This window comes from Lissotriton helveticus, assembly GCF_964261635.1.
Source record: "Lissotriton helveticus chromosome 1_1 unlocalized genomic scaffold, aLisHel1.1 SUPER_1_unloc_31, whole genome shotgun sequence".
Taxonomy (NCBI): Eukaryota; Metazoa; Chordata; class Amphibia; order Caudata; family Salamandridae; genus Lissotriton; species Lissotriton helveticus.
The window spans coordinates 224,860-238,820 of NW_027611672.1; the positions used below are offsets into that span (position 1 = coordinate 224,860).

The window sequence follows — 13,961 nt, forward strand, 5'->3', positions numbered from 1 at the left end:
TGCAGAGGAGGAGAGGCCTGTCCAGAGGTGCAGAGGAGGCGAGGCCTGTCCAGGGGTCAGAGGAGGAGAGGTTGTCCAGAGGCGGGGCAGAGGAGGAGAGGCCTGTCCAGGGGTGCAGAGGAGGAGAGGCCTGTCCAGGGGTGTAGAGGAGGAGAGGACTGTCCAGGGGAGTAGAGGAGGTGAGGCCTGTCCAGGGGTGCAGAGGAGGAGAGGCCTGTCCAGGGGTGCAGAGGAGGAGAGGCCTGTCCATGGGATGTAGAGGGGGTGAGGTGTGTTTGGAGGTAGGTGCAGAGGAGGCGAGACCTGTCGGGGGGATGCAGAGGAGCAAGGCCTGCCCAGGGGTCTCAGAGGAGGTGAGTGAGGCCTGTCAAGGTGGTGCAGAGAAGGTGAGGCCTGTCCAGGGGTGCAGAGGAAGAGAGGCCTGTCCAGGGGTGCAGAGGAGGAGAGGCCTTTTACAGGGGTGCAGAAGAGGTGAGGCCTGTGCAGGGATGCAGAGGAGTTGAGGCCTGTCCAGGGGTGCAGAGGAGGAGAGGCCTGTCCAGCGGAGCAGAGGAAGAGAGGCCTGTCCAGGGGTATAGACTAGGTGCCCAGGGGTGCAGAGGAGGAGAGACCGGTCCGGGGGGTGGTGCAGAGGAGGTAAGGCCTGTTCTGTCCAGGGGGGTGCAGCCGAGGTGAGACCTCTCCGGGTGGTACAGAGAAGGTGAGACCTGTGGAGAGGGAGTGAGGGGCAAAGGAGGTGAGACCCGTGAAGAGGGGGGAGGGGCAGAGGAGGTGAGACCTGTCCTGTCGGGGGGAGGTTAGAAGAGGTGAAGCCTGTCCAGGGGAGGCACAAAGAAGATGAGGCCTGTCCAGCAGGTGCAGAGGAGGGGAGGACTGTCCATGGGATGTAGAGGGGGGTGAGGCATGTTTGGAGGTAGGTGCAGAGGAGGCGAGACCTGTCGGGGGGGATGCAGAGGAAGCAAGGCCTGTCCAGGGGGTGCAGAGGAGTTGAGGCCTGTCTAGGGGTGCAGAGGAGGTGATGTCTGTCCAGGGGATGCAGAGGAGGTGAGGTCTGTCCAGGGGCTCAGAGGAGGTGAGTGAGGCCTGTCAAGGGGGGTGTAGAGGAGGTGAGGCCTGTCCAAGGGTGCAGTGGGCGAGAGGCCTGTACAGGATGGTGTAGATGAGGTGAGGCCTGTCTTGTGTTTGGGTGGTTCAAAGGAGGTGGGGCCTCTCCAGGAGGGATGCAGTGGAGATGAGGCCTGTTCGTCTAGGCGGGGTGGTTGAGAGCTGAGTTTAAGTTTGTTAATTGTTGTCCCAAGAGATTTGTGGAATGAGTCGAAGTTGCTTGTAAACTGGCCAATTGAAGAGCCACAGAGTGAAGCGCCTCAAAATATTTTATTATATAGTACAAGAGATAATGCAGAGTTACAGACAATATTGCAAAGTCAAAGACCAGGGAAAAGAGGGCGCATCTTTTAGCGTTGCATCCAGAGGTTAGTCAACATATCCAGCAAAATGTGAGGGGCTAACATTCCGGATGAGATTTTGTTTTACGCAAAGTTCTGTAGTGAGAATGTTGTTCCTAAGCAGAAAATTATCCCCAAAAAAATAATGAGCGCTCAGACAAAAATGTTCCAAACGGGTGACGATAGTGGTTCTCACGGATTGTATTCTTGTTTTGATTCTGGGTTTGTTGCTGGTGTGAATTTGGATATGCACGGTGTTGGTGTGCAGAGTAATGATGTTCAGTATGTGCAAGGAGGAAATGTTGTTCCTCTGGGTCAGGGCCGGACTGGGAACCCAAACCAGGCTTGACAATTTTGACGGACCAGCTCCCTGCCTCTTTTGTAGCTGGGGGGGGTGATATAGCAACACCACAGCAAAACCAGCCCCCAGTAACAAATACGTTTCCCAGCACTGAAGAATCGGCCCCCCTCTTCCAGCCTCCCGGGGAAACACCCGAAGCCCGTTCCGGACAGTCCGACCCTGCTCAGGGTGTTTGTTTTACTGACAGTGGCAATTTAAATACCTCAAACACTAATAATGTGCAGAATAAGACACGCTCCTTGCGATGTTTGCAGGGACCTGGGAAAATGGAAAAGAGTCAGATGGCCAGAATGGGATGTCACAGTCAATGGTCCCAGCCCAACTGGCCTCTGTGCCGAGCATGCAGAATCAAGGCAGATATATTGGAACATGCCTTCAGTCCCGATGGTCCCACAGCCCAGTGCAGAATAGAATGCCAAATTCTCAACAAATTCAGCATTTCAACAAAATCCTTCAGTGATTAATAAGGATTTCCACAACTTGCATCTACACTAGGAGTTTCTACTGGACTGAATCAGACACAATGACTGTGCCTGAGACGGGAGAAGGATTGCACGCTTGGTGCAGTCCTAGAGATCACCCAGAGTGGCCCTTTTGTAGAAGAAGTAAATGGGAATCCACCATCTCTTTTAATCAATAAATGTGCCTCCCGTTGCACAGTCAGACTGACGGGAGCTCACAACCCACCCCTCTTGGGAAAGGAGTCCAAGTTGTAGGCATTTCTAATAAACAACTAATAAGCTGTCAGCAAATGTTTCCGTACAAATTGGGTCAATGATGAATGGCCAGAAACGTATACTGTGATTAAGATCCAGTTAATATGTTAGGGAATAACCTTGTAAAATTACTTGTGGCTTTTTGGGGAAGAGTCACAATTAATTATTCATTTTGTTACTTGTGGTTTATTAAATTACATTTTGTTGTGCCATGTTGTCATGAACATTTATTGATTGCTATCATTTTTACCTCATCGTGAACCATGTCAATAATGTGTTTCCTTGATTCCTAACTGAGCAGGTTCTATGTCAGTTTGCTATTTGATATTATAGAAAAAGTTTTCTTATTTCTTAGCACACATTTGTTGCGGTGGTCTGTCTATTGACTTTACAGCTAGAGTTATTTCTGAGTCTGGCTTTTGATATACTTTAGAGGTTACCTTTATGTGATTCTCCTGCAAATATTATGATAATTATTTCTCTGACTGAGCAACCATGTTTATGCCTTCAGTAATTATTTGAAACCTTTAATATGACTTTGAAGCTTGTTGTAGCTCCAAATGCAAGGGCCTTTACCAAGGGAGCGGTCCTTTAAGGGGCTGTACTGCCTTGTATGGCTGACTATAAGGTCATTACACTGTTTGCCCCATGAGGGCAGAATGTGTTAATTAATAAAACAACGGTGTCCCAGAGACCAAGGGGGTTGAAACACCGCCGGTACTCCAACCTGCTGTAAGTGTGAATGTTGAGCAGTTAACACCCGCATGTAGGACCACAGGGGTTAATTGTTGAACATTCACAGCAATAGCTGTGAAAGGAGGCTGAAGTCAGCCCCTGGTTCTCCCTGGGCTCGGCTAAACTGCTTTTCATCATTCAGGTGAGCCGAGGAGATGCAGGATATGAGCAGAACCCCCCTCCTTCCGAGACGCCAGTGACACTGCGAGCCACGGGAGGAGGAAGGGGGGAGGCTCCTGTGTGCCCTGCTGCAGGCTCTATCTTCTGCCTTCTCCTGCCCAATCCATATATTTCAGAGCGGCAGAGGCTGTGTATATGGACATTGTAATGTTGCGAGCAGCAGGCCTATATCAGGTTGTATAGGCTGCTGCTGCCCCGTTGTCTTCAATGGAGGTCTAAACATTTCAATGTTTCAAGCTTTGTCTCGTGAAGGATTTATTTAAACTGATCCTCCGCATCATCCCTTCAGATAAGTTATAGATGAAAAGCATCAACACGTTGATGCTTTGTTGCTTCCATTGCTCAGCATTCGAACTCTGCACCAGCTTGAACGTGAATTGCTGTTGCTCAGAGAGCATGGTTTGTATAAATCTAAGAGTCTGGTTGACTGATTTATGAACGGGGCAGAATTATGTTCAAGGACTTTAACATACCTTTGCAAACCAGATTGTTTTGATTTGCAAGTTTCATGGGCTGTAAATGGAAAGATGGGGGTTATGAAGACGTGGACTGGGTTGTTAGGGTTTGTTCTCTGAGTCTGTGTGTGCACTCTATATTCACAGAGACCTTTTCCAGCAAGGCATCATGGTTCTTGGTGAACCAAAAAAGTATTTATTCATACCCATATATGCTTCACAATGGCCTCCAGAGAACAAGAGATTATTTTGTTTTGGAAGTTCAGGACGGTTATTTGTAAAATGGGATGAAGTTTGATTGTCGTCTGACGCAAAACAATTTCTTTACTTCCTTTCAAGGTATTCTGGGATGACCAGGCAGTGCAGCGTGGCTGCCACCCTTGGAGGAACAAAATATAATATAACTGTCAGGTAAGGATTCCTATAACTCATAAGTTTCCTTTTCCCCTGTTTCTTCTTTCTCTATTCCCTTTCTTGATCTCGGTTTTGTTTTTGTCTCTTCAGCTTCAACATTTGACTCCCTCTGTGCACTATTCTTGTTGTTATCAAACTTCTGATAATAATATGATGGAGCCACATTCCTCCTGGAAATGTTGGGGGTGTAGTGCAGGTCCAGTTCCTTCTTAGGTCAGTTTTGCCCAGCAGTTCCTTAACTATTGGCACATTTGTCTCCTCCTCTACACCACGTGCTACTCTCCCCCCTCTGACTGTTCTTTTGGCGTCTTTTCTCTCTTGGTCTGACTTCCATCTCTTTATGTCCTCCTAAACTATCTTTTTCTGTCTTATCTACTACAAGCAAAAGACACAGTATGTGTGTGGACACACATGCACACAAGGCTTGCTTTAGGGTGATGCAACCAGTGGAGCCGCACCTGGTGCTGACCTTGGGGGCACTGTGTTTAGAAGTAACCTATGGGTTCACAAGCATCTGCTGCACAGTTTCCTATGCTGGAACATGTGGTGAGAGAGGAAGATAGCCTTTTTTCTCTTTCTTCTGTTTTGTGTTCTTCTTTTCTAGACCCTTTTTTGTTTCCTTTACTGTTGTGCTTTTTTTTCTCTTTTTCAGGTGTTGCAGTGCCTGCGTCCTGTCAGAGGAGTGTGATGAGTTCTGGGCCACCAAGTACGTCCTTATCATCCGCACAATTTGAAATAGTGAAGGTCTTAGCCACTCCAAAATAAATGAGATCATTATGGTTTGTAGAGTGGTTTGGGTGGGTGAACAGAGGAAAGATATTGAGGGCGATTGTATTGTTGTCAATTTCAAAAAAGCCAAACACTGTACGTCACCTCCTGAGTGTATGTGATGGAACCCAGAAGGCTCATACCAACATACACGCCCTCTCTCTGGGTTACTTTTATCGCCCTTCAACTCAAGTGTTGGGCTTTAGGGCGGACTCTTCATAGCCCATCATTACCTCGAATAGATTTCAGGATATCTCCTCCTTAGGAGATGGTTGATTGACTAACTAAACCTATGCCCCTGGTCCTTGATATTAAGGATAATTGTGATCCAGGCAAGGGGAACATTGCTAGTGGTTATAAACCTAAAGTAACCATACAACAGTTGCTGCTGGAGATATCAGGAGTAGGTTTAGAGTCAAGTTTGGGATCTGTTATTACCACCGGGATTTTGGGAGAATCACCAGCCGTAACGCCTGTTTTGAAGCCATATACCCAAGAACTGACTTTAGTTGGGTCGAACCCAGAGAGACCAGATACTCATGCAAGAAGTGCTCGGATCCCAAGTTTGGGGGATGTCGTTTATTGTACATCAGTCATATCCCCAGTCGTAAGGGCATGTAGCCGAGATGTATCAATTGAGGGGACAAAAGTAGTAAAACCGGCAAATACCCCTCCAAATTTAACATTGATATCCTGGAATATCGCGGGTCTGCCAAAAAATCATTGTGATCCCGACTGGTCCAACTACATAGATTCCAGTGATATCTGTTTTCTCCAGGAAACATGGGCCCTGGAAATACCGTATAGAGTGTGATTCAGGACTTTTAATATAGAGGCAGTACCATCGGCCAGAGATAGGCCATCAGGGGGGCTTACAGTATGGGTAAAAGTGTCTTTGGAAATAAGCATCACGCTATTAAACATTGACTCAGCTGACATATTGGGGCTAGTAGTTAAACTAAAGGATGGTAGGCATATCTCTTTATTTAATGTATACAACTGACCATGCGGGTTATCAAAGGAGTCTGCAATTTTGGAAAAATTAGATAACTTCTTAACCAATTGTGTAGACACACCAAGTATTATAATTGGCGGAGACTTGAATTGTAACTTCGAGTCAATCTTAAGGTTTGGTGACGTTTTTGGAGATGAGGATAGGGCTAATAACATCCCACCCCTATCTTACATGGAGGGAGTGCGTTGCACGACCTTAGCAGTCCAAATAATGAGATTATTAACAGTGCATGGACTGAGGGCCTGTAATGGCCGTCTCCCATCTGATTCCCCAAAGGCTCCAACCTTTGTCAAAAACAATTCCAAAAGCCGTATTGACTATATTCTGGTATCCTTTGACGTTTGGCCCTACCTAACAGATCTTGAAATTATGCCTAGGTTTGAAAGTGACCACCGGCCACTACATTTATCAATAGGCTATCGACTGGTTCTTAGCATTAGTTCAGTGAAGGAGCACTATATCTTGGACAACAATATATCTTGCATGCAGGGAGTGTGTTGCACGACCTTAGCAGTCCAAATAATGAGAATATTAACAGTGCATGGACTGAGGGCCTGTAATGGCCGTCTCCCATCTGATTCCCCAAAGGCTCCAACCTTTGTCAAAAACAATTCCCAAAGACGTATTGACTATATTCTGGTATCCTTTGACGTTTGGCCCTACCTAACAGATCTTGAAATTATGCCTAGGTTTGAAAGTGACCACCGGCTAATACATTTATCAATAGACTATCGACTGGTTCCTAGCATTAGTTCAGTGAAGGAGCACTATATCTTGGACAACAATATTAATGATGCCCCATTAATGAGTAACAATAGGCGCTCACTTAAATGGGCTAGCCTATTGGGTAATGGATAAGCATTATCAAGTATTTATCTGCTCTTTGCTGATACATTAGCAAGCCATCTGATCCAACCGGTAGGGGGTAATGACTTTGTTGATCTGCATACTGGGTTTTTTTCATCTCTTGTACCATATGTGTCAAAAATGCCCCCAAAAAAGCGGCTAACTAAAATTACCTCTGTTGGTACTAAACCTTGGTATAATAAAGACTGTCGTTTAAGTAAGGCCTCACTTTTAGAGGCAATTAAAAACAAAACATCAGATATGATTAGGGCATTAAGGAGGGAATATAGGAGGATTCAGGCAATTGCTAGAACAAATTGGGATGAGGATTGTTGGGAGAACATGCTATTGGCTGCAAAGTCTAAGGATAATGTGGGCTTTTGGAAACTAGTTGCAAATGAGAAACTTGGAGGTAAAACATCTGATGACGTGTTTATTGACGAACAGACATGGGTTAACCATTTTACCCACCTATATGAAGCCCCAGAAAATATGGAGATAGCTACTGAGGATTGCCCATGGCTAGTAACCTGTACAAGTACCATAGTCTTTAGCCTAGAAGAAACTGAGCAAGCTATTAGCTCAGTTAAAAATGGTAAAGCACCAGGGCTAGACAAAATACCCGGGGATCTGTACAAGCATGAGACTAGAGTCTGGGCACCATATATTAATCAGCTTTTTAACATTCTAGTTACTGATGTAAACTTACCTGATAGCTGGAGGGGTGCAGAAATCCTTTTAATTTTTAAAAAGGGAGATAGAAACGATCCGTCCAACTATCGTCCCATTTGCCTTTTAGATATTTTACAAAAGATATTTTCGAGGCACCTCTTAACTCATATGAACCTGTGGATTGATGAGAATGAGATCTTCACTAAGTTCCAAGCAGGTTTTAGAAGCAACACAAGTACAATTGACTAAGTTTTTAGATTCTGTTGTCTTTTTTGGAAGTATGTTTTTTTATTGAAGGGGCACATTTATGTAGCTTTTGTTGACCTTAGGGCAGCTTTTGATTTAGTTTTGCGTGATCGTTTATGGGATTGTTTGGTTGCGTTGGGATTACCGACTTGTTTACTCCAGCAGATTAAAAGATTGCATGATAATAACTATGCTAGAGTGCGCTGGGGTCCAAATGGGGAATTAACCAAACCTGTCCCAATAAAGCGGGGAGTCCGCCAAGGGTGTGTGTTGGCTCCCACGCTTTTTTCATTATTTGTTAATGACATTCCAGCTTATTTAGAAGAGAGTAATAACGATTCACCTAAGCTGAATGGAGTGAGGGTACCAGCACTCTTATTTGCGGACGATACAATCCTGGTCTCGCAAACGCCCATTGGTCTGCAAACCCTTTTAAATTCCTTCCAACTGTATTGCAACAAGAAAGGTTTAGAAATAAATACAAATAAGACCAAATGCATGGCCCTCAATCCCCATAAATCTTTCAAGGGACATTTTTTCTTAAATAGTCAAAAACTGGAACTTTTGTCAAGTTTTTCCTATTTGGATGTTTCTCTAGATTCGAAAAGATCATGGAAAACCCAAATTGAAAAAAATAAAACTATTTTTACTCAGAACACCCTACCTATTATAAAGAGACATGGGGCGAGCCTTAATAAATCAATATCACCAGCACTTGAAGTGTTTACATTTAAGGTTCAGTCTGGTGCTCTTTATGGAGCAGAAATCTGGGGTATGAATGCTGGGAATCTCTTTTCGAAAAATGAAAATAATTTTTATAGAAGCATTCTGAGATTGCCCAAACGCACCCCACTTTTACCTCTATTTTTAGATTTATGCATGAAACGCACGGACCATCTTGCAATATTACGTCCACTCTCATACTGGGTGAGACTTTGGGGCACACCCAAACTTGCAGATTATAGAGATGGTCTTTTGGAAGTGAAGAGCCTGGGCGTTTATAATTCTAATCCTTGGTTGAAACATTTTCAAACTTGGCTTTGCAGAATAGGGCTGTCTCATTTTTGGGAAGACCCTTCGGGTCTGACACAAAGCTGTAAGAAACAAGTAAAGGTAAAATTGTGGGCCTACATAACTCACAATCTCCTAAATGACTACCCATGTGGATCCATCACGAGTAGTTTTCTTGCATTTAAGGACTCCCCACACTTTGAGGAATTTTTAGATGAGATACGATCACCACTGGCTAAAAGTCTATACCTAAAATTTAGGTATGGAATACTCAAAACAAATGTAATGCTAGCAAGATGGGAAATGTCAACGGGGCAACCAAAGAGTGCAAAATGTATGAGTTGCCAGTCAAATTCTAGAGAGGATGATAATCATATTCAGTTTTTTTGTACTGCATATGATCTGGCAAGGAAAGGATGGATCAAGCCCTTGTGTAATGCTTTAGGTATAAGATCGTATGTTGAAGCATATAGGATTGTCAAAACGGACACTAGTGAACTTGTTGGGTTCTGTGTCAGCAGATTTCTATTGTCAGCAAGCTTTTCCCGTAAGAAATTGGGTTTAGACCTATAAATGTCCAGGCTCTGTGTATTCTTCGTGTATATGTTTGGTCTGTTCTGATTATTTGTTGTACATTGATGAGTTTCACTACTGGAATATTATCTTTCGGAACTGTACATAAAAAAGTTCCTTTTAAACTAGTATTTAAATTAATATTTTATGTGCCTTTTTAATTGATGAATTTTACTGTATTTTCTGCCATCCCGATTGGTTATCTTGTATACATTTTATTTTCCCCATCGTAATATGTACTTTGTTGTTTTGCATGTATCTTTATGGCCATAATGTGCCAAAATAAAGATCAAATGAATGAATGAAATAGTGAATTCCACTGAGCTAAATGGGCACAGCGTCAGTCTACAGTGGAATTTAAAGTGGTGATTACAACTAGGCGAATTCCTTTGTTCAATAAAATGTCCCTTCCTAGATCACTGGAAAAAGGAATAGATTAACAGTCTAGGTGGGCAGGGGAGTAAATAACATCTGATAATTCATTAAAAGTATTACAAATATCTCATTGTGATGCCAGCCTTTGCCACAGAAATTGTAAATTGATAGTGTTGGCTGCTTCTGAGAATCTGTGTCACAATATATGTGCAACATGTGTTTCTTTCTTAAATATTAATTACGTTTACTCTCACATCCATGAGCTTCAGTAATCCGAAGCTCCCGATCTACAGTGTCCCGAGCTGTTTCACCACTATCAGAAATGATACTCAACTGATTTCCTGGCTTGTTTTTGTTAATACTTTCTTTGTGCAAAGTATAAGGTCACAAATATTTTTTCTTTGTTTTCATTTACAATTTTTGACTCCATTTCTACAGGTGACAGAAGCATGAACAGAAAAAAGAAGGTTTCAATAAAGTGAAACACAACGAAAAGGATTATTTCAAGGAAAGTTAAAACATTCTCGATCTCTTGAGAAGAAACACATTCTATGTGCCAGGAATGGTGAGGATGTTGGTGCAGAAGAAACTGGTGAATGTGAAAGTTGTCAAATCCCTATAGTAAAATGGTCATAAATGTTTACCAATGTCAGTAACTGAGATTGAGGAGAACATTGGCCACAACTGATACCTACACAGTGCACTTGAGAAAACTCAGTGCTGTAAATTCTGTTTGATGGTTTATGAGAAATGCTTTGGAGATGCAAACCCTCCCCAACAGATCAGTATCCGTAGACGTGTCGTGATGTGACAGAACCGTCAAAAAGACTAATATCCTTGGTTTACAAACGCAAGCTTTTATCTCCGTCTTCTGGGGACAAAAGGAAAGAAAATATTATTTAAAAGAAAGTCATTGTAAATACGCTTTCTCAGATGTCGTTACTGCAAAGATGCTGGATTATAATTTCCTTTCCCCCACCAACTCTGGCTCTTGAGTTTGATCTGAGTGGTTTCAAAGGGTCCTGTAACTCCAAAGTGAAATGTACCTGTCTTAGCCACTTAGCAAAAAAGCATATACTGGCACAGAAAGTATAAAAGGGGTCAGTGTTACGCTATTGATAATTCATAAACCACCCTGTCATGCCCTAATCATCTGTCATTACTTGTATGAACAAACATACCTTACAGGCAAACACTAAAGCCCAAAGACCTTATCAGTGCTTTTAAAACTCCTAATTCAAATGTTATAAACTGGAGTCACTAAATGAGACTTATTAAACATGAGAGAATTCACCCGGAATTAACTTGGAGAAAATGAATCCATGAGAGGCCTCTTAATCAATAAAAGGGCTTCCTCAGTGAAAGTTAAAAAGACAAGAGAGATAGGTGCCTTTAAAGGTAGGGAAATGATCTCCAGGTAAAAACTACCATTAGTTAAATACATATGTTAAGTAGAGCATCTGAAATGTATTTTAAAATTTAATGCTGAGTTGTAACATAAACAAGTACACAATCAGAAATCAGATTCAGTCTTAAGATGACATGTATCCAGGAACAAACCCAACTTGGAAAAACAAACAACTCGAATAAGAGCAATGACTGTGAGAACAGCTTAAGTTATCAATCCCACCTCACTAAACATGAGAAAACTAGCTCTGGACGAAAACCCTATCAGTGTCCTGAATGCCAGAAAGGCTTCACTCACAAATCCAGCCTTACGGTACATGAAGGAACCCACACTGGGCTTAAACCGTATCAGTGCCCTGAATGCCAGAAAAGCTTCAGTCAGAAATCCAGTCTCACTTTACATGAAAGAACCCACACTGGGCTCAAATCGTATCAGTGCCCTGAATGCTGTAAAAGCTTCAGTAGCAAATTCAATCTCACTTTACATGAAAGAACTCACACTGGACAAAAACCTTATCAGTGCTCTGAATGCTAGAAAAGCTTCAGTCAGAAACCCCATCTCATTTTACATGAGAGAACTCACACTGGACAAAAACCTTATCAGTGCTCTGAATGCTGGAAAAGCTTCAGTCAGAAATCCAGCCTTACTGTACATAAAAGAACCCACACTGGGTATAAACCGTATCAGTGCTCCATGTGCCAAGAAAGCTTCAGTTTTAGTGGCAGTCTGATTCGACATCAGGTAACTCACGCTGGACAAAAACCTTATCAGTGCTCTGAATGCTGTAAAAGCTTCAGTAGGAAATCAGCTCTCTCTCAACACGAGAGAGTTCATACTGGACAAAAACCGTATCAGTGCTCTGAATGCTGGAAAAGTTTCAGTCATAAAGGCAGCCTTACTGTACATGAAAGAACCCACACTGGGCAGAAACTGTATCAGTGTTCTGAATGCCAAAAAAGTTTCTATCAGAAATCCGGTTTAACTCTACATCAGAGAATCCATACTGGGCTCAAACCGTATCAGTGTTCTGAATGTCAAAAAAGTTTTGCTCAGAAATTCAATTTAACACTACATCAGAGAATCCATACTGGGCTCAAACCGTATCAGTGTTCTGAATGTCAAAAAAGTTTCAGTCTGAAAAAGACTCTCACTCTCCATGAGAGAACTCACACTGGGGAAAGACCTTATCAGTGCTCGGAATGCTCAAAAAGCTTCAGTTGGAAATCCAGCCTTACTGTACATGAAATAACCCACACTGGGCAGAAACTGTATCAGTGTTCTGAATGCCAAAAAAGTTTCTATCAGAAATCCGGTTTAACTCTACATCAGAGAATCCATACTGGGCTCAAACCGTATCAGTGTTCTGAATGTCAAAAAAGTTTCTATCAGAAATTCAATTTAACTCTACATCAGAAAATCCATACTGGGCTCAAACCGTATCAGTGTTCTGAATGTCAGAAAAGCTTCAGTCATAAAACAACTGTCACTACACATGAGAGAACTCACACTAGCGAAAAACCTTATTAGCTCTCTGAATGCTGAAAAAGTTTCAGCCGGAAATCTGGTCTCTCTCAACCTGCGAGAACTTACCTGGAAAAAACGTTGTCATTGTTCTAAATGCCAGGGAAGGGACTGCTGGAGATTCCGTTTCATTTAACAAGAGAGAACCCACAACGTGAAAGAAAATGAGCAGTGCTCTCAATGTGACAAAAACGTCCATTGTAAATGTAAGCTTTCTACATAAGAGAGACAATGTGGGAGAATAAAAGGTGCTCACTGTCAACCCTGAGGAGGAGCTTTCAGCATCACAAAACCTTTACATGAAGCAGCCACAAAAACACAGCTCCATTGATTGTCCTACAAACTGTCCACTCAGAAAAGCACACAGCGAGGGATGGAAATGCTTGAATTAACCTCATTGTTTTGTAACTATTTGTGGCCTCATCCAATTCAGCGTGTTTTGTTCCCTGAGTGTTTATAAGCAATGACTGACCCACAAAGTCCATTCGATCCTGAACTTTGAGGCCACGCCCCCAAGGGTCTGGAATGCATGTAACCTCGAACTGTTTTCAGCTTTAATGAGCCTCACCAGGGGGCTGCAGCAGGAGTCCCTTTGTCAAAGGTCTCTATGGAACCAACCATCTGTTCATGTCTGTACCACGTAGGGCTGATCATTGAGAAAAACTAAAGGTAATGGATGGACTGGTAGTTAATCTCGGCACCATCCCGCCACATTCTCTAGTCTTTGTGTAACTACAGACAAGGTCAGCCATATGCAAACCATTCTTGGCTCCATTCTAAATAGTCCTAATGACTTCTGTTCCAAAAGGACACAGCCTCGTATTACAAAGATCCACACGAGTGGCCTCTTTCCATCTTCTTTTGTTTCAAATGGAACCTGCTATCCCCTTAACCATGCCTCAGGCCTGCCAGGTTCCATGCTTTCGCTCTTATCATCAACCTTGAACCATCTCCATAACTTGGAAGCTCCGAAGACTTCGCAGCTGTTGTAACTGCTTGAAGTTTCCCACATTTTGATGGCCGTGGATTCAGGTTCAACTTGATAGCCCAACTCTACTCTGTGGGAACTTTGCACTTCAAGCCACTTCTGTGCAGCTCGTCACCTTCTGAGAATGATTCAGCCAAAAACCTTGCTTCAAATTCCAGTGTTAATCATCACCAGAGACTAAACGTACCTTTGTCCTCTCGAGTATAGCTTCCGAAGTCAGCTACAATTTTAT

General features: G+C 43.1%; 1 protein-coding gene across 1 annotated transcript; it reads left to right on the forward strand.

Moving 5' to 3' along the window:
• Nucleotides 1-980: 980 nt before the first annotated feature.
• Nucleotides 981-13,379, forward strand: LOC144805886 (uncharacterized). Its single transcript, XM_078672369.1, has 4 exons — nucleotides 981-1,072; nucleotides 4,232-4,303; nucleotides 4,959-5,012; nucleotides 10,251-13,379. Exon 4 carries the CDS (start codon nucleotides 11,914-11,916, stop codon nucleotides 12,745-12,747), a length of 834 nt encoding a protein of 277 aa, XP_078528495.1. The 5' UTR covers nucleotides 981-1,072; nucleotides 4,232-4,303; nucleotides 4,959-5,012; nucleotides 10,251-11,913; the 3' UTR covers nucleotides 12,748-13,379.
• The last annotated feature ends 582 nt before the right edge of the window (nucleotides 13,380-13,961 follow it).

What these genes read in the sequence shown, in the direction of transcription:
- LOC144805886 (XM_078672369.1), top strand. Translation starts at nt 11,914, where the DNA reads ATGTGCCAAGAAAGCTTCAGTTTTAGTGGCAGTCTGATTCGACATCAG.